General features: G+C 39.7%; 1 protein-coding gene across 1 annotated transcript; it reads left to right on the top strand.

Moving 5' to 3' along the window:
- The first annotated feature begins 112 nt into the window (after nucleotides 1-112).
- LOC307155338 (C-type mannose receptor 2-like) lies at nucleotides 113-23166 on the top strand. Its single transcript, XM_079865942.1, has 5 exons — nucleotides 113-169; nucleotides 348-386; nucleotides 480-848; nucleotides 21778-22122; nucleotides 22287-23166. Exons 2-5 carry the CDS (start codon nucleotides 350-352, stop codon nucleotides 22640-22642), a joined length of 1107 nt encoding a protein of 368 aa, XP_079722068.1. The 5' UTR covers nucleotides 113-169; nucleotides 348-349; the 3' UTR covers nucleotides 22643-23166.
- The last annotated feature ends 1072 nt before the right edge of the window (nucleotides 23167-24238 follow it).

Raw genomic sequence — 24238 nt, 5'->3', positions numbered from 1 at the left:
GAAAAAATACACAAATAAGGAGGAAGTAAAATATGAAATAGGGGTTTTCAGATTAATACACAAATGATGTGGTGAGCTGAATGAGGGATGAGAGCAGATATAATAATAGCGTAGTGTAAATCTGCAGACAGAAACATCAGACTCAGGACAGAAACACACAACCTCTAAAGTAAGAACATGTTCATTCTTCACACACAATTACACTTTCAGATGTTAATATTGTCTGAATGATTATGTACAGTGAATTCATGCTGCTGTTGAGATACTAAATGAAATGGTCATATTTTACTCCAAAATGAATCAGAGAATGTTTGTTGTCTGAGTTTTTCTCTGTGTTTCTTCCTCAGAAATGGACCCAACTCTATATTTGATTCTTATTCTCATTGGTGAGTGTGTTTGTTGTATTATTTATGGTTTTGTAGTTTCATCAGGTTTGACCCTGTTATGAACAGCATTAAATCAAACGCTGTCTTTCACAGCTCTCTGCTCCGTATCTGAATGTGTTCAGCGTCAGTATCACTTTATAAACGTGAGGAAGAACTGGACTGAAGCTCAGCGATTCTGCAGAGAGAATTACACAGATCTGGCCACCGTTGACAACATGAACGACATGAACGAGCTGAACAAGAGTGTGAATGATGGAGGTGTTCAGTATATCTGGATTGGGCTGCAGAAGACGAGTGTTGAGAAATGGCAGTGGTCTTCAGGTGAACCTGCTCTCTATCTGAACTGGAGATCTGGGCCACCTGATGGAGGAGATGAGAGATGTGCTTTCATTTCTGATGGACAATGGTATGTTTCTTCATGTAGTACCAGCCTGGCTTTCATCTGCAGTTCATCTAACAGCAGTAAGTGCAGCTCCATACAATCACAATAAACATTCATTTATAAAAGATACACCATAAACTGTACTGTAAAATCTAATTAGTTAGACTTACTTAAAAGCATGCAAACCAATTGCCTTAAAAAAAAAAAAAAAAAAAAAAAGTAAAGTGAAATAGGAATAGTTTGTTGCACTGGCAAAAGCTTAGTTAGAATAGTTCAGTTATAGAAGTTCCAGTAACTAAACAAGTAATAAAAACTCAGTGAGTGTTTTAGCGCAATTTTCTGACGTCATGGGATCACAACACTAAGAGATAGTAAATGTTTTTATGTTTTTTTTTTTTTTTTTGTGCGTTCCCGAGATTAGACCTTCCTTAACATAATGCCGAAAACCCGAAGTCTCTAGGTGGTCTGGTTGAGGAGGAGATAGAAGTGCAAGATTGGTGCGCACAGACAGAACAGAAATTGTGAGTTAACAATCGCAATTTTGTCCGTAGGAAAATTGCGCTAAAAAGAACCGAGAGTACTTGATAATTTACATTGCTACTGGGCAACCTGAAGGCAGAGATGAGTGTGCTATGATGAGAAATGGACAATTTCATGATTTCAAAGCACATAACATTACAATAATAATGAACGTAAACAGCATACGGAGCTCTAGTTGTACCACCTGACTGCTGTAGATTCATTTCGGCGTTGATAGTGTTGACATAGAAACACATCAATCTGAGTCTGAGGACGTGAACAGCTCCTGGTATAGAGTTTGACATCTCATAATTACGGTTACTCATGGTGTGTGAACGCAGCATGACCTCGTTGTTCTGGTTCACGAGGAACTGTAAAAGACACTGTGTGTGTTTGTGGCGCTCAGTGACTGTGTGTTTATGCAAAGCCTTACAGAACGCGCTGATGATGTGTGACGCGGGTGCATATGCAATGATTTATCAAAAATTCACACAAAAAAAAAAATATCAAAAACACAAAGAATATATTTATATATACAGGTAGGCTAGTTTTCATTTGCATATCTTAAAGGTACAATATGTAAGATTTTTGCATTAAAATATCCCAAAATCACAAGGCCAGTGTTATATATTTTGTTAAATTGATTACTTACAATATCTCAAATGTTTCCAACTATTTTTAAATCATGAGAAAATTGCGATTTTAACCAAGGAAACGGGGCGTTAGAGCAGGGGGGAGCTGGGAGTCGCCAGTCAATGGCGTCATATCCGCGTTACCCTCGGTTTCCGCTCGTACTGCGTGGAGTCCTGGACAAATGCGGAAGTTGTAGTTGTAGTGTCTATCAAGCAACACACGTTAGCCTGTTTCGTGCAGTCGTTATGGAACACAATTATTCTTTACCGATTGCAGCTGTTTCTGTCGACAAAGACAAGTCCCATAAACGTCAACGTACGGGTATTATTGCTTTAGGTTTGTGTTTAGTTTATTGACATTGTTTATCACATCTGGTGTTTATGGCCATGTAAATAAATATAGTGTGGCAAGCAGGATGAGGCCGAGGGCCGGAGAGAGCGGCACGAGGCCGGTGGCGTGATTACTGATAGACAATAGTCACGGAGGAGCGGAAGCATAAAGGGAAAGTGACGACAGTGAAGAGCGAGAGAGGACAGGCCTGAACTTGTGTTGTGTTTTGTTTTATTGTTTTATCTTTTACTTTCGTTTTGTATTTGTTTTATTTTTATCATTAAAATGTGTCATGAATGTTCGCCGGTTCCCGCCTTCTTCTTCCCATAACATCTGAACTTCGTTGCATATAGCATGTGTTATACATGAAGATTAATCAGTATTTTGGCAAATGATGTGGGTATGTTCGAATGTACTTTTACAACAGTTGTTTAGAACACGTACAACTGTGCAGCGTTATCACAAGAATGAATTCGACAAATACAGTAACATCTATGATAACCAATTTAATTAAACTGAAACAAAATTCTAATTCAAGAAAGGAAGAGGACAGGGTCGGCTTGCAGAGCTGTGGGCGTATTTATTTATAAATGAAAGAAAAACAACAACAAAAAGTCGCGCACACAGCGCTGTAGCAGCAAAGTCCAAAGTCCAATGTAACAGCGATCGTGTCCTCGCGCTCTCAGCCCACCGATCTCCGTGTGTCTCTCTCCATGAATCCCCGTCCCTTATACAGGTGTTTGTCATTTGTCATGGGATCTGACTGATTTACATCCACGGTGGAGTTGAAAACAACAGTTCCCATCATTCCACGCTCCTTCACATCGTCATCAAGCTACATCGGTGTTGTTGTTTGGAATGTAGCAAAATGTAGAAAATCTTGCATATTGTACCTTTAAGTGTAGAAAAATATATAAACCAGAGGTTTTGTAGACACATTTGCAAATGTTTATATATATAAAAAAATGCTTAAAAAGAACAATACACAAACTTTATGTATAGCCTACTGATAAACTGTTTGCAGATATTCTCTTTGTCAAGTATCCTTGGTCAATTTGTTTTTAAGCCAGATTACAAATCTACCACAAACCCCTATTGTTACAAAAATGATAATCAAGGTAAATTAATTTAAACGTATTAAAAAAAGTATTATTACTCACATCATCACTATGCCTCCTTTTCAGATATCTGAAAAATGCCACTAAATTAAGCAGTGTTTTCATGCTGAAATGTTTTATCTTCAATCATGGAGGTCTGCGCAATCGGGCCGTTTTGTCTATGGTGCACACTAGGGATGTTTTGATTGATTGATTGATTGATTGATTGATTGATTGATTTTTTATTTAAAAGGGACCATGTGTAATTAAAAACATAAATGTAAACATTTGATGCATTACACCAGAGTTAGGCTAATTTGCATCTGCAGTCCCCAGGTACAAATAAATACAGCACAGATTAAAATATCAACATTATTGAAGAATATGTGACATATCAAACATAAAACGTCAGACATTGTTCAAGAACATTTAACATATACTTTCACTCATGAAGTGCCCCTCACTGGCACACACACACACACACACATGCATACACACACACACACTATGATCACAACATACAGTATTATGCCCACACACAACCCCTTCTCAACCCATACGGCATACGCCCTTCTTAACCCTATAAGGAGGTAAATGTGACTGAATGAAAAGTGATATTGCCCACTAACAAGTTAGTGGATGCATTGTTGTGAAAGTTTTAAGTGTTTTTTTTATGTTAACTTTAAAGGCACCAAACAAGTCACAAGTTTTTATGTTGTCTGGAATTGTGTTCCATTGTATCACTGCTTTGACAGAGAAAGCTGCCTGCCCAAATGCTGAATAGCGAAAGGGTACAGTGCAGCTATGTACAGAAAGGTAACAGACAAACTCACTCAAGCAGGTGGGGGCCAGGCCTTTTAGGATTTTGTAAACTGTGCATAAATTTGAGAATATTCAAAAAATTTCAAAAGTCAATAGATTGTATGTCACAGTGGTGGTACCTAAATGGCTTTTTATCAAAGATTTTCAGGGCCTGTTTATACAGGGATTCTAATGGCCTAATTGTTGTTTGACTAGCCTGCCCCCAGCAGGTGATACAGTATGCGATATGTGAGAAAATAAGAGCATTGTAATGAAGGTGGACTGGTTATTAGGTAGAATTGGTCATCTCCATGGTGTGTCGGTAAGAACACGGAGACAGGGAACCCATTTGAATGACTTTAATGTCCATCAAGTTCACTGGTTACATTGCAATAGATGGTAACTCATGGGCGTGTGTATGTGTGTGGTCTAAACAAAGGAAAGAAGAAATAAATGGCATAAATTAAGTGAGTCTAGGATAACATAACATTACCACATGTAAATTACCAGATAACATAACAGATGTAAAGCTGTACATGACACTGTAACACAATATATAAATAATGTGAATCCTTAAACTTATTGGCTTTATGAACCAAATCTACATGTATATACATACAGGTCAATATACATTAAAGTGTACATTTTACTGGGTCATCCTACATCTAATCTAACTAACATCTGTATTAGGCGGAAAATATGCTACAATAGCATAAACAAGTTCACCTAATGCAATACTGTTTACACAACAACCGTTGTGCGGAGCCGCGGGTCTTTCGTGCATCTCTCTATCTTACATATAAACAACTCAGCGATTAATCTTGATCAGCAACAACGGCAATATATGTAAGATGAATAAACACTTACTTTGAGTCATTGACGCACACAACTCTGGCAGGTATTAGGAACAAAAACAACACACGAACCATCAGCGATAAGGCGAAACGAAACTAAAAGGTTATGCGCACGGTCATTTGACCAATGCTACGATGTGATTGGCTGTCCGTCAGCGTGATCGGGGAATGACAGCGTGATCAGGGCATGATCACTATGTCGCTTATTAGTATATTTGTTGGATGGATAATATAGTTGTCCAGCAGATGGCACTGCTGACCTCCTCTTTAACAGCCGCCCCTACATTTGCTTTGCAAATGTACTTTCCATATTCTTTGTTAGTCTGTTGTAGGGTCATTATCTGGGATGGCAGGCAGTGTGATGAGACGAGAGACTGGTCGATGGTAGTGCTTGTTTTTTACCTCGATCTTTGCAGAACGGACCCGGCCATCCAATCCAGGGTATGTGGTTATTACCTTGCCGACAGGCCACAGAGCACGAGGAAGTTGGTGGTCTATTACCATAACAACAGTCCCAGGTGTGAGGTTGCTGCAGTCACTCATCCATTTTTGACGTGGTTGCAGGGTGGGCAAGTAATTCTTAATAAAACTTGTCCAAAACTGATCTGCCAATACTTGTGAGTGCCGCCATCTTTTCCGACTAAGAATTTCAGATTCTGAGTAAATCACTTGTGGTAGTGATGAATCTGGCCGCCCCATCAACAGGTAATTCGGGGTCACCGGGTCTGGATCCGCTACATCGGAAGAGACATACCCCAGTGGTTTTGCATTGAGTATAGCCTCGACCTCTATAAGGAATACCCTACTACCCTACTATGGTACGTAGAGCAGTTTTAACTGAGCGAATTTCACGCTCCCACATACCTCCGAAATGTGGGGCATTTGGAGGGTTGTACCGGAACTGTATCTTCTGTTTTGCTAATTGGGTTTGGAGATGTGGACTCATGGATGTGAAAGCTGTCTGTAACTCTTTATCACCTCCTCGAAAATTGGTACCTTGATCCGCTAGGATTTCCGAAGGAGTTCCACGTCGAGCAACCATACGCCTAAGAGCCATCAGAAAGGAATCTGAATCCATGTTACTCAGTAGATCCAAGTGGACACAGCGGGTAGTCATACACTTAAAAATGATTCCCCACCTCTTTTCATTGCTCCTCCCTCGTTTTACCTGGAATGGGCCAAAGCAATCTACCCCTGTTGAAAAGAAGGCTGGTTTCAGTAGGCGGACTCTGGCGGGAGGAAGTTCTGCCATCTTTGGTATGTTAGGTTTGGCTCTCCACCTTTGGCATTCGACACAGGAATGTTGATGGCGCCTTATTGCTTCTCTCCCTCTGAGGATCCAGTAGCATCTTCGCATTTCTGCGAATATCCTTTCTGGACCAGAATGACAGAGTTTGGTATCGTATTGCTTAATGAGGAGGCGAGTTATAGGGTGTTTTGGGTCCAAGACTATGGGATGTATTGTACTGTAACTTAAGTGGGTAGCTTGACGTAGTCGTCCTCCTACACGGATGAGCGCAGTCGTTTTATCTAACTCTGGTGACAATGTGAGCAGACGACTAGATGAAGGGATTGGCTTACCAGTTGTAAGAGCCTGGTATTCTGTTGGAAAACTGTCTAATTGGGCTTTCCGTAATAGGTCTGTTTCAGCCTGCTGGTACTCCAGTGATCCAGGGTCACCTGTTTTTCCCGTCGCCTCATGCAGAGATCTGGAGGTAACTTCCAGGAGTTCCTCAAAAGTCGAGAACTGAGTCGCATCTGGCAGTGGTGTTACAGGATCAGTCAAAGTGAGGCCACAAAACTTTGCTTTACGAAGCTCAATAGGGTCCTCATTCAGTCCGATGGGAGGATTTTCTGGCCATGATTCAGGTGGTAGGTAAAGGAAGTCAGGCCCCTTACTCCATCGATTAGGTTGGGATAATTCAAGCAAGGTTTTGCCACGTGTAATGTCATCTGCAGCATTCCTCTCTGAATCTACATAGCGCCAACAATGACCTTCGGTAAGTTCTTGTATCTCAGTTACTCTGGTTCCTACAAAAACTTTGAATCTGCAGGACTCTGATTTCAGCCAGGTGAGTACTGTTGTTGAGTCACTCCACAAGAATGTGTTCCCGATTTCCAGTGAGAGCTCATTATGGAGTAGTTTGGCTAACTGTGCTCCAGTGAGGGCAGCGCATAGCTCAAGCCTGGGTATTGACTGTTGCCTTTTTGGAGATACTCTGGATCTGGCATGGACGAATGCCAGCTCAACTTGACCTTGCTGTTCAGTACGTAGGTATGCTACTGACCCATAGGCTGCTTCAGAGGCGTCGCAGAAGATATGAAGTTCTCGTTCCACCTCTGGGACATCTAGTGTGGCTGACACATAACACCGGGGTATAGTGATTAATGGTAGATGTTCCAGTTCTGCTTCCCATTTTTGCCAGGCCTGCAGCAGCTCAGAAGGAAGAAGGGGGTCGTCCCATCCCCGTTTTTTTCTCCCATAATTGTCTCACTAGGATTTTGGCCCTGGTTGTAAAAGGTATTATGTAACCCAAGGGGTCGTACTGGCTGGCGAGGACCCGGTATATGTTTCTCATTGTTACCTCATGGTAGGATAGAGGACGGTGGCGGTAATTTAGGGTGTCTGGTACGCAATGCCAGTTTAATCCCAGGGTCATTTCTTGAGGGTCTGATTGACTGCGGGAAATCCACAACTCAGTGTTTTCTGATCTAGCCTCTTTCGGGAGATGACTAATCACGGAGGCCTCATTGCTCGCCCACTGACGGATTTCAAACCCACCTGAAATCAGTAAGGACCTTAATCCATCGATTAGCTCACGGGCTTCAACTGAGGATGGAATGCTCTGTAAACAGTTGTCAACATAAAAACAGCGTTCAACTGATTGTCTTCTCTTATCACCCTGCTGGCAATGGGTGAGAACGTGTTGCTGCAATGCAAATGTCGCACAACAGGGGCTACAGGTTGTGCCAAATGGAAGGACCTGCCATTCGTACACGTCTGGTGGGTTCCCAGGCTTTAGGTCCCGCCACAAGAACCTTAGAAGGGGTTTGTCTTTGGGGAGCAACCGGATCTGGTGGAACATCCCCTTTATGTCTCCACTGATGGCCACTCGATGTTCTCTGAAGCGGATTAACACTCCAAGGAGAGAGGGGCTCAGTGTAGGTCCAGGTAATAGCTGCTTGTTTAGATTGTCCCCATTAAAGGTGTACGAGCAGTTAAACACCACTCTGTGTTTCCCATTGTGGGTCACAATATGGTGGGGCAGATACCATGATTCTGTAGACTGGGCTGCCTCTTGAGGTGGTATTTTAATGGCATAACCAGCTTTCTCCAGTTTTTGGATCTCTTCTTGATACTTGTTAGCCAATGGCAGGTCTTTAGCTAACCGACGTTCAGTGTTACGGAGGTGGCCCATCACAGCATCCTTTGGAGCATGTAACAGAGGCATGGTTTTAACTCTCAAAAGTGGAGTGGCGTATCATTCAATTCCATCCACTTTCACTCGCACTGTCTGTGTCTCCAGCATATTCAATGCTTCTTGGTCTTGTTGTGACCTGATCACCATCTTTTCACTGCGATAAGGCAGGATGTCCATCTGCCATAATCTTTCAATTTGATGAAACAGTTCTGCAGATGGGGAACAGTTAGATGTGAACAGACACTGTGAGACTGAGAGTTGATCCTGCAGATGCTTGGAGGGGCCCTGCAAGGTCCAGCCGAGACGAGTTCTTATAGCAGCTGGACCCCCAGGTGGGCCCAATCGCACTGGTTCAATTGGGGTTATGAGCTCAGTATGATCTGAACCAATAAGAAGTAGGGGACAAGCTTTGACCAGAGGTGATATTGGTATCCCTCTGAGGTGTCTGTACCTTTCCTGCAGGGTATTCACCGGGTAGTTGTATTCTGCTAGTCCAAATTGATCTGCTGTAAAGGCTCCATGGATGTTGAACTTTTTTCTTGGGTTACTTGGGGTGGATAAGCTGAAATTCACAGAAGTACCGTGCAATGTCCTGATATCTTGATGCACCGTCCGTAAATTCAGTTGCTCTGGTCTGCCCTTTAAACCGAGGTGTTGTGCAGCCGAGTCGAGCAAAATGGTGCGCTCTGAACCATCATCAAGTACAGCAAATGTGTCTAAAGCTTTGTGCTGGTGATGGAGGGTAACCTTAACAACTTTCAGAAACACTTTCCCACCACATCGGGGTTGGTCTAAATATAGAGTTTCTGTGGCTGAGTTGTATAGGTTATTGCTCTCACTGGTAACCTCACCTTTCCTTTGGTTTATGTCGTGGAGTATGGAGAGGTGTTTGGTTTGGCAAAGGTGGCAAGGCCTCTTTAGGTCACAGTCTTTGGCCATGTGGGAACGTGCGCATTTCCAGCACCGTTTATTGTCTTTGATCCAGCCAACCATTTGCTCTTTGGTTAATGCTGTGAATGTGGTACATTGGCTAAGGTAATGTTCAGCACTGCAGTATGGACAGATGGCTTTGGGCTTGGTGGGTACTTTAAGATGAACTGCCTTGGGTTTGGTTATTGGTTCTATGCCTTGTCTTTGTTCCACGCCATGCAATATGGTGGTGTGTTTACTTTGTCCTCGAAATGCTACCCTTTGATCTCGCTTTGTGGCTCCTGTCTCGTCAGTTGGATCAAATTCCATACAGTTAGCTTCTAGCTGCAGCCAATCTGCAAATTCGAGGAGGGAGAACTTAGTCTTGTCTGGGTTTCTCTTGAGGTGATGCCTCCTGAATTGAGTTTGTTGTGAACGAGGAAGACGATTCAAAAGACGTTTCACATTTGACCCACTGTGCAGTTCTTCAATCCCGTCCCCCTTTAGGGCTTTAAGCATGCCGACTATTGCTTGGACTCTGAGGGAAAAGTTGTCGAATGCTCGTTCGTCACCGGCACGGATAGGCGGCAGGCTCTCCAAAGTCTCTATTTCCTTCAGTACGAACTGGTAGGGACGACCATACCTTCTGTCAAGGGCTTGCAGGGCGTTAGTGTAAGGCATGATTGACTCTGCATGTGCTAACACCAGTCTGTGACAATTAGGCACCTTCACATGCTTAAGAAGGATGGAGTACTTATAATGCTCTGGTAACTGTGGGTGAAGCAGGTTGTCCAGAGCGATCCTAAGTTCCACGTACTGAGCTCTGTTTTTTTTACTAAAATCTGGGAAGGTTGGGCCTTCTACTGTTGGAGCCCAGTATGATGAGGGATGGGAAGTGTAGGGTAGAGCCTCAGCCCTAAGCTGAGATGTTGTAACTGGGTACACAGTTCTTGGCATCGGCTCAGACTCTGAAGCAAACTGCCTGTGTACTGGAAAGGCCTCTGTAACTGATACTTGATAGAAAGGAAGCTGGGTTGTCGGGCTCGGCCTCTGTTCAGGATGAGGAGGCAATGGTTTCATCCAGGGCTCTTCTCTGTTGTGCACCTGGGTTCTAATAGGTTCTGACGGAGAACTGCTGCATGGTGAGGCGTACTGGTGCGCCGACAGGGTAGTCTCTCTACTCACAGGAGGTGGTGACTGGAAAGGAGTGTCTCTGATTTGAGTTTTCCTCAATACTTGTGAAAGCTCCTCAAAGAAAGCAGGTTGGGGTTTGGCAGGCTGTGGCCAATGATGACGATTCGAGTAGACATCATCAGGGCTAGCATCGGATCTCAACTGTCCCTTTTCCACTGATTTCAGGATCTGGGCTCTAGGTGTCTGATGCCGGGATGATGCTTGTGAGGAGTGAGCAGATGCTTGAGGAGTGCTGTGTAACAGGACTTTCTCCAATAGTTCTGTTTGGCGCCTAGCAGTCTCGCTCTGCTGCTTAGTAATTTCCATTATTTGCAGCATAAAGTCCTCTGATGAACCAGCTGTTCCGAATGGCTGGTAAGAGGAGATGGGTGTTGAAGCCACAATTACCTTCTCTTTTGGTCTAACAGTCTGTCCTGATGGGTTCCCAGCATAGTCGACCACGTAGTCATCTAGGTAAACAGGCCTCTGAATTACTCTTTGTGGACGGCGAGATGAGGCTGGAGCAGACTTTGACATCGCCGACTCTGGAGTTGCCATGGTAATGACCTGTATCCGGCTCGAAGGACCAATTTTGTAATGAAGGTGGACTGGTTATTAGGTAGAATTGGTCATCTCCATGGTGTGTCGGTAAGAACACGGAGACAGGGAACCCATTTGAATGACTTTAATGTCCATCAAGTTCACTGGTTACATTGCAATAGATGGTAACTCATGGGCGTGTGTATGTGTGTGGTCTAAACAAAGGAAAGAAGAAATAAATGGCATAAATTAAGTGAGTCTAGGATAACATAACATTACCACATGTAAATTACCAGATAACATAACAGATGTAAAGCTGTACATGACACTGTAACACAATATACATAAATAATGTGAATCCTTAACCCTCTGGGGACCAAAAACGCGCCGGCGCATTTTGCTCGTTTTTTTTTTTAGCAATGAAAAATAAACACAAAATGCTCTGTTAATTTTGATCTTTAATTTTCGTGTTATACATCAATCGATCCTGTTCAGTTTCTTTTTTTTTTCTGTATACTCACAATAAAAATAAAGTGTTTTGCTTTTTGACAAATAAAGAAACTTTAACATGATGCGATTTCTGCCTTCTCTCTGTCAGTAAACTCCCATTTGAAACGCGTTCGAAAATGATCTATAACTCCGCGAAAATTCAGTCAAACAGGCAAACAGACCCACGGGCATAAAGCTTGAGATCGCATCTGTTAAATGAAGTCATTTATATAAAAAACAAATATTATCAGCTTCTGTAATCTGTATAAAAATAGAGCGATTCCAGTCGAGCTCATTACGAGCTCATTGACTTTAATTCGTTCACGCCTACTCACGGAGCGCGCTATTCACAAGATAATGTGCTAAGCCATCTATGCAAAACAGGTAAACGCCCCCAAGCAAATGCATTAAACGCTTCAAGTTTCATCATTTCGTCACCTGCGCGTTGGGAAGATGACACGGTACACCGGTGCGGAAGCCCTTCAGTTCGTCCTGGATACTAGCGACGAAGAGTCCAGATTTTCATCAGAAGAGGAGCGCGACTACTCTGATGACGACCGTTTGTATTTTGAAGAGCGACTTGATCCAGCCGTGGATAGAATTTCGGATGAGTAAGTATTTATTCTTACTTGCATTAATTGACAAGCTATTCAAAACATGAGCTTACATATTATACTGGGTGGACTTGCCATCCAGAGTACTGACATTTTATATCTACCTATTCAACACGATCTAATGAAAGTGCATATTTATACCATGAATTTAATATTTCGTACCATTTCAACGTTAAAAATGTTTTGTTTTGTTTTTTTGTGTACATATGCTACACCCCTTGGTTAGGAAATTTGTATTTGTATGTGTAGCCTAAATGATATGTTTAGATCATTATGTATGAAAGATAGAATTTAGAAATTATTTTAGAAAGTAGGTGTTTAGATTATATTTTGACTATATAAATGCTGCCTCATTATCATTAACGATGCATGCTCGCAAATATCAGTTGTAAATGTGTGTAAATGTGCTGAAATGTGTAAATATACCCAGTTAATGAAGTGCACAAATGTGTTAGGCTAATGTTTGCGGTGTGCCTCTCCGGTAATGGCCCATTGACACGCATATAGGCTTATTGCACGCGTCTACAATTATTTACATCAGTAATTCATTATAGACTAATGCTACTATAGTTATATTTATGTAATAATATTCTTCAACTTTTTTAAAAGGAATGTAGCTTCATCACTACCTCCGCCTGCAACTCGGAGTGCGCTTAGCAACACAGTCAGAAATCAGAAAGAGTAAGTACATATTTACCCACTATTTTACAGGTGTTAGTTCAATTTTGTTTATACTTAGTGTTAATAATATGAGCCTGTATGACTTTATTATTTATTTTTGGAGATTGGTTGATGTTACATATGTTTTGTAACTTTTTTTAAAAGGAATGTAGCTTGTTCACTCTCGCCTTCCACTGCAACGAGGACACGCAGCAACAAAAATCAAAAAGAGTAAGTACATATTTACCTACTATTTTACAGATGTTAGTTACATTTTGTTTATATACTTATACTGATGATACAAATGTAGCCTATATGTGCCTGTGTGGCTTTGCAACAAATGTGTTGTTATGCATGCACAATATAACAATTATTGATTGGTAATGTTAATATAAAAGGTCACATATATGTAATATATGGTCACATTTGATTTGCTTAGAGCCCGCATCAACGGGGCATAAGCATTTACTGTGAGATACCTGCCTTTACTTTTGTTTTTACAAAATTACAATAAAACAGATTGAAAAACAAAACATTTGAATCTCCTCATTCTTTGTTCAGGCTGCCTCACTGATGGCCCATTAACACTTGGGGGAGCGTCTATGTCACACCTCTGGTCTGAATCTCATTAATATTGATGACCCATTACCACTCCCACGCATAAACCTCTTCTGACAAAAAAAACTGTTTTACAATGTTTAAATCAATGTAGTGTTTCATGTGAACAATCAGGCAGGATGATTTTCATATAATTTTGAAGCTAGAACTCAAAGGGACAACATCAATTAGTCAAAAGTCTTGTGGACACATATTTATTATGTGTTTTGTGTTCTTAAATCAGCAACTTTCATTTTATTTTTTTCCAATAACCACGCATAAACATTATTCTCTTAAAAATACAAACATCTACATGCACGTTGCTCGCATATTATGGTAGCCCTGTTTGTGCTATATAGAGTGAATTTACACCTTTGCCATTAACATGTTTATAAATAACTGAAAAAAGCACAAATATCAAGGCATGTCAGAACATCTCAAGGACCCCAAAAACAGCTTGGTCCCCAGAGGGTTAAACTTATTGGCTTTATGAACCAAATCTACATGTGCATACAGGTCAATATACATTAAAGTGTACATTTTACTGGGTCATCCTACATCTAATCTAACTAACATCTGTATTAGGCGGAAAATATGCTACAATAGCATAAACAAGTTCACCTAATGCAATACTGTTTACACAACAACCGTTGTGCGGAGCCGCGGGTCTTTCGTGCATCTCTCTATCTTACATATAAACAACTCAGCGATTAATCTTGATCAGCAACAACGGCAATATATGTAAGATGAATAAACACTTACTTTGAGTCATTGACGCACACAACTCTGGCAGGTATTAGGAACAAAAACAACACACGAACCATCAGCGATAAGGCGAAACGAAACTAAAAGGTTATGCGCACGGTCATTTGACCAATGCTACGATGTGATTGGCTGTCCGTCAGCGTGATCGGGGAATGACAGCGTGATCAGGGCATGATCACTATGTCGCTTATTAGTATATTTGTTGGATGGATAATATAGTTGTCCAGCAGATGGCACTGCTGACCTCCTCTTTAACAAGCATGTAAGAATATCTTAGCAGCCTCTGTTGATAGAGAGGATCTAATCTGTCTAAAATTTGCCAAATTGTATTTAATGATTTTTGTCATTTTCTTTATGTGTTTTTTGAAGGTCAGGTTTGAATCAAGCAGCACTCCAAGATATTTGAATTCAGTAACAGTCTCAATCTGTTTACCTTTAAAGCAGATGTTTACGTCTAGAATGTTCTGCTTGGTTTTGGTGAAGAACATGCCTTTCGTTTTACCTATGTTCAAAGTAAGGCAGGATTGATCTAGCCACTCGGCCACTCCAACCAAAGCATTGGTTAATTTAGTTGCAGCTTGTTGAGCTGATGTTGCATGAGTGTACAAGACTGTTCAATTCAATTCAATTCAAATTTATTTGTATAGCGCTTTTCACAATACATATTGTTTCAAAGCAGCTTTACAGAAAGTGCATTTCAGAAATGTACATAGAGAAATACAGTTAGTTAATCATGTATTGATTTAGGGCATAAACATCGCCAGCGTCGAGTCGTCTCTTCACAGGCGCCGAGTCGTCTCTGCACGGGTGTTGGAGAATCTGTAGTTTCCATGAGAGGCTGGATACAAACTGGAGCTGACGATCTGTATTTACCTCGGGACTAGCGTCCCGAGATAACAACAGAAAAGCATATGGGAAATAATTAGCGTAGCTGCTGTTCGCAATATTAATGCATTCAATCTGATTCAACTGTAGTATAAAATGTAAGTATTATGTGAATGCCTGGCTGAAGAGATGCGTCTTTAATCTAGTTTTAAACTGGGACAGCGAGTCTGAGCCTCGAACAATATCAGGAAGGCCATTCCACAGTTTAGGAGCTAAATGTGAAAAAGCTCTCCCTCCTTTAGTGGACTTAGATATCCTAGGAATGACCAGAAGCCTCGAATTTAGTGATCTTAAAGAGCGCGATGGATTGTAGGGCGATAGAAGTTCCGTTAAATACACGGGAGCTAAACCATTTAGGGCTTTATAGGTCAGTAGCAATACTTTGTAATTGATACGGAACTTTATAGGTAACCAATGTAGAGACGACAGAATTGGTGTTATATGATCGTATTTTCTTGATCTAGTAAGAACTCTAGCGGCGGCATTTTGGACTAACTGTAGCTTGTTTATTGAGGATGCAGGACAACCAGCTAATAAGGCATTACAGTAATCTAGTCTTGAGGTCATGAATGCATGAACTAACTTTTCTGCATCAGAAACAGATAGCATATTACGTAGCTTAGCAATGTTTCTAAGGTGGAAAAAGGCTGTTCTTGTAACATATGAAATATGATTTTCAAAAGACAAGTTGCGGTCTAATATAACACCCAGGTCTTTTACTTTAGAGGATAAAGTAACAGGACACCCTTCTAAATTAAAGTTGTATTGTAAGAGGTTTTGTGGGCAGTTTTTTGGACTAATAAGTAATACCTCCGTTTTATCTGAATTTAATAGCAGAAAATTACATGTCATCCAGTATTTTATATCTTTAACACACTCTGTTAATTTAGATAATTTAGCGTTTTCATCTGGTCGTGATGAAATATATAATTGAGTGTCATCAGCATAACAGTGGAAATTAATTCCATGTTTTCTTATAATATTACCAAGTGGCAGCATATATATTGAGAATAGCAGAGGGCCTAACACAGATCCTTGCGGTACACCGTAGTTTACTGACGTTATCTTCGATTTTTCCCCATTTACGCAGACAAAATGGTAACGGTCTGATAAGTATGATCTGAACCAGCTTAATGCCTGTCCCTGAACACCAGTGTAGTTTTGTAGTCGGTCTAAGAGTATTGTGTGATCTATAGTATCGAACGCAGCACTAAGATCAAGTAAAACTAGTATTGAGATACAGCCTTGGTCAGAAGCTAAAAGTAAATCATTTGTGATTTTAACGAGCGCAGTTTCTGTGCTATGATGCGGTCTGAATCCAGACTGAAACTTTTCATAGATATCATTTTCTTGCAAGAAAGAGCACAGTTGAGCGGACACAGCTTTTTCTAGTATTTTAGACATAAATGGAAGATTTGAAATGGGTCTGTAATTTGCTAGGTTATTATGATCTAATTGTGGTTTCTTAATAAGAGGTTTTATAACTGCCAACTTGAATATTCTTGGAACATGACCTAAGGATAAAGACGAGTTAATAATATTGAGAAGAGGCTCTTCCACTACAGGTAACACTTGTTTCAGTAGTTTAGTTGGTATTGGATCTAATAAACACGTTGTTGGTTTAGATGCAATGATAAGTTTATTTAACTCTTCCTGTCCTATAGTTGCAAAGCGCTGTAATTGTTCTTGCGGGGTGATAATTGAGGCTGAATCATAAGACACCATTAAAGATTGTACATTTACAATTGTGTTTCTGATGCTTTCTATTTTCTCAGTGAAGAAATTCATAAAATCATTACTACTACACTGTGACGGAATATTTTGCTCCGGTAACGTCTGTTTATTTGTTAGTCTAGCGACGGTGTTAAATAAAAACCTAGGATTATTTTGGTTGTTTTCTATTAGTTTGCGGAGATGCTCAGCCCTGGCTGCTTTTAGGGCCTTTTTATAACGTGACATACTGTCTTTCCATGCGATTCTAAAGACCTCTAGATTAGTTTGTTTCCATTTACGCTCTAAATTACGAGTTTCTCTCTTTAGAACATGCGTAACACTGTTGTACCATGGTGCTTTAGTTTTCTCTCTAACCTTTTTTAATCTAATTGGTGCAACGATGTCTAATGTACTAGAGAAAATGGTGCTCATAGTGCTAGTCATTTCCTCTAGTTCATCTGTTTGTTTGGGTTCACTGAGCAGCTGAGACAGATCAGGTAAGCTATTTGAGAAATGATCTATAGTTGTTGGAAGGATTGTTCTGCCTGGTCGATAACGCGGCGCAACATGACAAATTTCAGCGGTACGTAGTATGCAAGTGACCATGTAATGGTCAGTGACTTCATCACTTTGCGGTATAATATCTATATCGGTTGGATCGGCTCCATGTGATATAATTAAATCTAGCGTATGATTAAGACGATGAGTGGGACCAGTTACGTTTTGCTTGACCCCAAAGGAGTTTAATAAATCTGTAAACGCAGCCCCTAAAGCATCATTTGAATTATCTACGTGTATGTTAAAATCTCCAACAATTAATGCTTTATCGACATTGACCAAAAGATCTGAGAGAAAGTCTGCAAACTCTTTTAGGAAATCAGCGTAAGGCCCAGGCGGTCTATATACGGTAGCCAAGGCTAGAGATAATATGGATTTCTTTCTTACATCTAAGAGAGTAACATTTAGCACAAGTACTTCAAACGAATTAAACCTGTGACCTGTTTTCTGAGTAACAGTAAGAATATCTTTATAGATTATAGCAACACCACCGCCACGACCAATCAGACGGGGCTCATGCTTGTAACAGTATCCAGGAGGAGTAGACTCATTAAGACCGAAATAATCATTTGGTTTAAGCCAGGTTTCAGTAAGGCAAAGTACATCGAAACTATTATCTGTGACCATTTCATTTACAATAACCGCCTTAGGTGTAAGCGATCTGATGTTTAAAAGACCTAGCTTTATAAATTGTTTTTGTTCACTAATATTGAGATTTTCTGGTTTAATCACAATTAGATTTTTCTTAGATCCTGCAGTAGATTTATTATTTGATCTCACTAAACGAGGAATAGACACAGTTTCAATATAATGTTCTACATTGGTACTTATATCAATTAAGTTTGGACAGCAAAGAGTGTGATTTGGACTTTGACTTACTAGTCATATGGTGTGTAGCGTCTTGGAGATGTTGTCCGACAGAAGAGCCGCTCCGATTCTGCTGGGGTGCAGGCCATCAGCACGGAAGAGCCTAGGTCGCTCCCAGAAAAGATTCCAATTATTTACAAAGAGCAGTCTCTGTTGTCATCAGCATAGAGTTGTACCTCTACGTCGTGACAGTACTTAGGTAGATCGTTGATGTACAGACTAAAGAGTAGTGGGCCTAACACAGATCCTTGAGGTACACCCGTTGTGCACCTCAAGAAGCTGGAGCACATGCCTTTGATTTTTACACACTGCCTTCTATTGGATCGGTAAGACGAAATCCATGCAAGTGTATTGGACGAAAGGTTGAAGCTAGTGAGTTTAGACATAAGGACATTGTGATTAACTGTGTCAAAGGCTTTACTTAAGTCCAAAAACACAGCTCCAACAACTCCACCTTTGTCAAGACCAGATCTGATTTGCTCTGTTAGATGTAGAACTGCTGTTTCTGTAGAGTGAAGTTTTCTGAATCCAAACTGGACTGGGTTTAGACCAGGGTTACAGCTGTTAATGTGATCTGTAAGTTGGTTTATGACCACTTTTTCAGCAACCTTGGAGATTACTGGTAAGCTTATGGGTCTGTAGTTACTGACTATGTGACGGTCGCTAGATTTGAAAATAGGACTTACAATAGCGTTTTTCCAGTCTGTAGGAAAGAAACTGTGAATAATTGAGAGGTTTACTAGACGGGCAATAGGGGGGGTTAGAGTAGCTGAGTGTTTTTTGATAAACATTGTGTCCTGATGAGAAGCATCTTTGCTTTTTGAGTTTCTTAGGGAGCAAATAATTTTATTTATTTCCTCTTCAGTGACTGTAACTAAGTCAAAACCCTCTCCTACAATACCGAAGCTAATACATTGTTCCCTAGGTTTAAAATGATTTCCTAATTCCTGAACAGAATCAATAAAAAAAAGAATTAAAAACGAAGGCAATTTTTGTGTCATCATCTATTATCTCGTTTTGAACTGTAAGCAGATTTACTGTTTAGACCCCAATATTTTTTTATTTGTTTTATTTTATAGAAGGTCTTAAACACTTTATTATATTTTACCTCTATAGTTGTAGACTGAATTTAGTTTAAAGAAGATCTAGCCTACATTTCTCTTTTTCATTAATGGAGATATGGAAAATATGCCATGCTTTAGTTTAGTGGATGATTTCTGTCCCCTAGTGGAAAACAAAGACCTTTAATAAATGGCATAATGAAATTACCACTATAACCAGTAGATGGCAGCAGAGGACTCGTTTGCTCTTTAAAAAACAAGCTCTGTAATTAACAAAAGTTTATGATACTTGCACGTTTTGTCCATCAAGATCACAGATGAACACAACTTTTATGAATTTTGAAGCATAAATGCAGTCGCCAGAAGTAAAAAGCTAAAGTTAGGCTATAAACGAACTCCACAATGGTCCCACAAATTCAAGACTATCATCACTAAAGCTTCTGACAACTCTTTCAGTTTTTATCTAAAAACATGTACCCATAACATTGAGTTGGAATATAGTTTATAAGAGATTAATCTCCAAATAAACTATTCTGTTTAATCTCCGACAGCCTCTGTAGTCCCATTTAGCCACTTGTTAGACATGTAACAGCTTCAGAAAATCATGAGTGGCGTAATATTGATGTATTTTATGTCGTAGAATAAAACGTGAAAGTGTCTTGAGCTTGTGTTCACCACAGACCTTATTTCAGCCATTTAACCAAAATCCCATTCAAAAAACCCATTGACTTCGGGACGATGGAACCAGAAGTGCTAAAATGCTAAACTCTACAATTAAACTGATTTTTAAACATTGCTAAAAGACACATGTGGAAAAAAAATATATTACAAAAATCTTTAAAGCAGCTAAAATTACCCAGAAAACACAGACCTGTTTTCTTCTTCTGGTCTGTGTTAATGCAGGTCTATAAGTCTGCATTTACACTACAGCACTAAATGCACAGGTTTATTTTGACAAAGGTTTTGTCCCGCCCATTGCTACGGTTATCACTGTCAATCATAACAATTTCAGGAGTGACTGAGGAACAATGTAACAGATTCATATACCCATAATTATATATATTTTTTCTTGGTAATTTGGAGTGCAGTTTTCATACTTTATGCTTTACCTATCCTGTTTTATAAAGTCCATTCCATTTCTGGCCTCACCCTGTGTGTGTGTGTGTGTGTGTGTGTGTGTGTGTGTGTGTCCTTACAAATTATATTACAATCTGAGTAAATGTAACTGTGTAAAATATAATAATGCTGGGTACACACCAAAAGATTTTTTACATCTTATAAGATTTTCAAAATGTGATAGACCACAAACTTGAGGACAAAAAAATCCTAGATTTAAGCATTTTGCTCCTATAGTGTGTGTGTGCCATGATGTGACAAAGACAGCACACCACACACCAACAGATTTTCAACCAGAGTCTCGACTGTGAACACAGGAAATCTCACATAATGACGCGAGACTTCAGAATAAGCATGGCGGATGATATGCAGGAAGAAATTGCGATAGTGTTTGGAATGATTTTCACATAAAATTCACGTGAAAAAAAAACATTGTACCCACCATTAGCCTATATATAACCTTTTATACAGAAATATATTCATTCTTTATTGTCTTTATTTATTCTTTATTGGATTTATTGTCTCTTTAGAAAAAGTTATTTAATCCCTGTTTTTTTAATCTTTTTTTTTAAATTGATTTTAAGAATTACAATTACAGTCAGGGGGGTACAAAGAGTAAAGCCAAACATAAAAAGACATATACATAAACAGTGACAAACTTAAAAGTTAAACAAAATGTTTTAAATGTTTACAGATTGAAACGCACTTTGCAGCTTTCTTATTTTTCAAACCCAATATTGTGTTTAGGTATTGTAACATTTCTGCTCTTAAAATGAAAAACAAAGGCTTTTTTCCTCCAAATTTACACTTATGAATATTAAATCTTAACACTCAGCTTCCTGCAAGTGTGTGTGTGTGTGTGTGTGTGTGTGTGTGTGTGTGTGTGTGTGTGTGTGTGTGTGAATAACCGTGTCTTCCATCATCTCGCTTTCTGATTGGATATTGTTTTGTTTCACGTGATAATCTCCAGAGTGTGTGCGTTTCTCTTCGGGGTTCCCCCACACATCAGGATTTCTGATCGTAGATATTAAACATGTTGAATATTTACGTTTTGTGATCGGAGCGGCTCCGGTGTTCTTCCGAGCAGGTTAGGACACTCTTAACACACCTCACACCAAGGGAAAATCTGATAAGATAATCTGTAGAACCATCAAGATAATCAGGACGCAGCTAGGATTGTCAGAAGGGGGGAAATCTGCCCAAAATCAGCCCGATTATCTTTTGGTGTGTACCCAGCATAACATCATTATTGTATGTAATTCATGTAATTTGTTAGTGAATATAGAACAGACTGTGGATAAATGTCACACTTTCAATGTTGAGTCAATTTCTGTGTAGAAAAAACATTTTCTGAAAAAAGTCCAGTAAAAAAAAAGGAACAAACTGAATTTTTTTTTTTTTTAAAGTGAACACAGGACTCGTCTGTGTCGATCAGATGAGTTGGAGAGATGCTCAGAGTTTCTGCAGACAGAATCACATTGATCTGGTCAGTGTGAGGAACCAGGATGAGAATCAACAGGTTAAGGATTTCATTAGTGGTCATCAGTTATCAGGATCACGGATCTGGATCGGTCTGTTCAGAGACTCATGGCAGTGGTCAGATCAGAGTAACTCCTCATTCAGATACTGGAATACAGGTGAACCTAATAATAGTGGAGGTGATGAAAACTGTGTTGTTATTGAAAACAATGATCTGAGACAGTGGCATGACATCTCTTGCAACAACCAATATCCTTTTGTGTGTCATGAAGGTGAGCAGATCCTCTCAAACACACACAATCCATCCATCACCTCCAGATATCTTAAAGTTCACGCTACATGTCTGACATGACAGATTCCTCCACAGTGTTTGTTCTGCATGTTGTTTTTGATCAGTCTCTCTCTAGTTTTTGCTTGTGGTTTGTTTTGTGTCCAGATAAACTGATTCTGATCAAAGAGACTCTGACGTGGCCTGAAGCTCTGAGATACTGCAGACAGAATTATACGGATCTGGTCTCGGTTCATTCAGTCGAGATGCAGCGTCGTGTGATGAATGTGGTTAAAGGTGCGTCTACTGGGGCGGTGTGGTTGGGTTTACGTCACTCCCATATTTTGGGCATCTGGTACTGGGTGAGTGGAGAGACCGTGAGCTATCATAAATGGGCTTCAGGAGACGAGGACTGTGTGTCTGGAGTGAGATCTGGAGCAGTTCAGTCTGGAGGAGATCAGCTCTGGATCAGCCGTCCTGAACACATCAAACTCAACTTCATCTGCAGCAGATCTGAGGAGTGAAGGATATGATTGTGTTCTTACATAACTGGTGAATGTTTTTTTGTATTGTTTTAATCATCAGATAATGTGCTTATATCAGTACAATTAAATTAATGTATGTCATTTAAAAGTATCATATGAGTCTTATTACTATCAATGTGATGTTCTTTGGGTATTTAAAATACAAATGTGCACTATATGTTTTAAAGACCCCATGACATCAACATGAGTTTTTATTTGTGACTGTTCAGTCAAACATACTTGCTGTTAAATATAAAGTAGAAGATCATGATTCGAGGATGTGGCTCAAAGTATATTGGCTGTTTAAAAGAAAATAAACGCAAAGCACAAGCCACGTCAGTTAATTTCATGGGATCTTGTTATCCTGGTGGTGTGGCTTCTTTCTTCTCCTCTCTCCTGTGTTTTGCACCAGTCATATATTTACTAATTACTTGTTTAAAATATGTTCGTGAGCATCTATATGTGTCTCAATGAAATGAAATATGGTTGATTCTTAAAGAGAAAAATAAACTTCAGTATAAAGTATCTTGCAACCTGTAATGTGTGTTCAACAACTGTTGTAACAGTGCGTAAATCAGACTTTTCAGGCTATAGGCCTTATTCGCAAACACCGGAAGTAGCTAACCGCGGCCATATTGTTGACATGACATCTGTCCTGCCCTTAGCCGCACGCAGATTTGAGTTGAGGAGGGGAGCAGTAGCCTAATGACTTCATCTCGTCGGTATCAAGAGAAGATAAGCTTGATTGGTGTGGACCCATATCAAATAGACCCAATAGCCTTAAGTAAAGATCCGTCCATATTGCCAGCCGTAACTTATCCGGATATTTTCAGAGCTGCCAACTCTCTCGCATTCACCGTGAGACATTTTTCACACACTCACGCCACAAATCCATTTTCTCACGCATAGAAAAATCGCGAAGCAAAGAAGAGGACACGGAAACCGACAGACTGGACAGAGCAGGTTACTTATGATAAAAAAAATCTCCGCTCTCAGGTTCAGTCACTTTTATTACGAAATTCAAACAATAAATACCGTTTTGGCACGTGAAAATGTGATGTGACAGATCCCTGGCAGCACGTGAACCAATCATCTCTAGCTAATAGTAAATAAACACGAATGAACACTGTTGAAAGATACAGTACAACTTACTGAAATGTATATTCCTCATACCAAATATCGACCAATCAATCAAACAAATGGGTCAATAAAACAGCTGGAGAACAATGTCACATAACATTTACCCCAGGAAAGCCATTTGATGACCATAATATGGCTATAGCACTATATGTGTACTATATTTATTATATTTTTACATATATCATTAAATAAAGTTGTTATTATAATAAAAAACACATTATATATCTATCTGTATGTTTACAGCATTAGGTGAGTTGTTTTTTTCTTGAGAAAAATGAATGGCTATCTTGTGTAGCCTACCTAATATTTATCCAAATGAGTCAATATTAAATCAGATCACAATAATTGAATTGAATTCAAATAATAAAAAAGCATAGCTTACCAGAAATTGTACTATGTAAACATTGTAACATGTTGTCACTAAACCGAATACAATTCAGTTTAGTTACTAAAATG

This window comes from Squalius cephalus (assembly GCF_949319135.1).
Source record: "Squalius cephalus genome assembly, chromosome: 3".
NCBI lineage: Eukaryota > Metazoa > Chordata > Actinopteri > Cypriniformes > Leuciscidae > Squalius > Squalius cephalus.
Note: the sequence above shows the minus strand (reverse complement) of the source record. Positions and strands in the feature narration are given on the sequence as shown.

Excerpts from the sequence above, each read along its gene's own strand:
- LOC307155338 (XM_079865942.1), top strand. The coding sequence starts at position 350 with ATGGACCCAACTCTATATTTGATTCTTATTCTCATTG. Across the intron at positions 387-479 it reads TTTGATTCTTATTCTCATTG|CTCTCTGCTCCGTATCTGAA; the intron begins GTGAGTGTGTTT and ends TGTCTTTCACAG. Across the intron at positions 22,123-22,286 it reads TCCTTTTGTGTGTCATGAAG|ATAAACTGATTCTGATCAAA; the intron begins GTGAGCAGATCC and ends TTTTGTGTCCAG.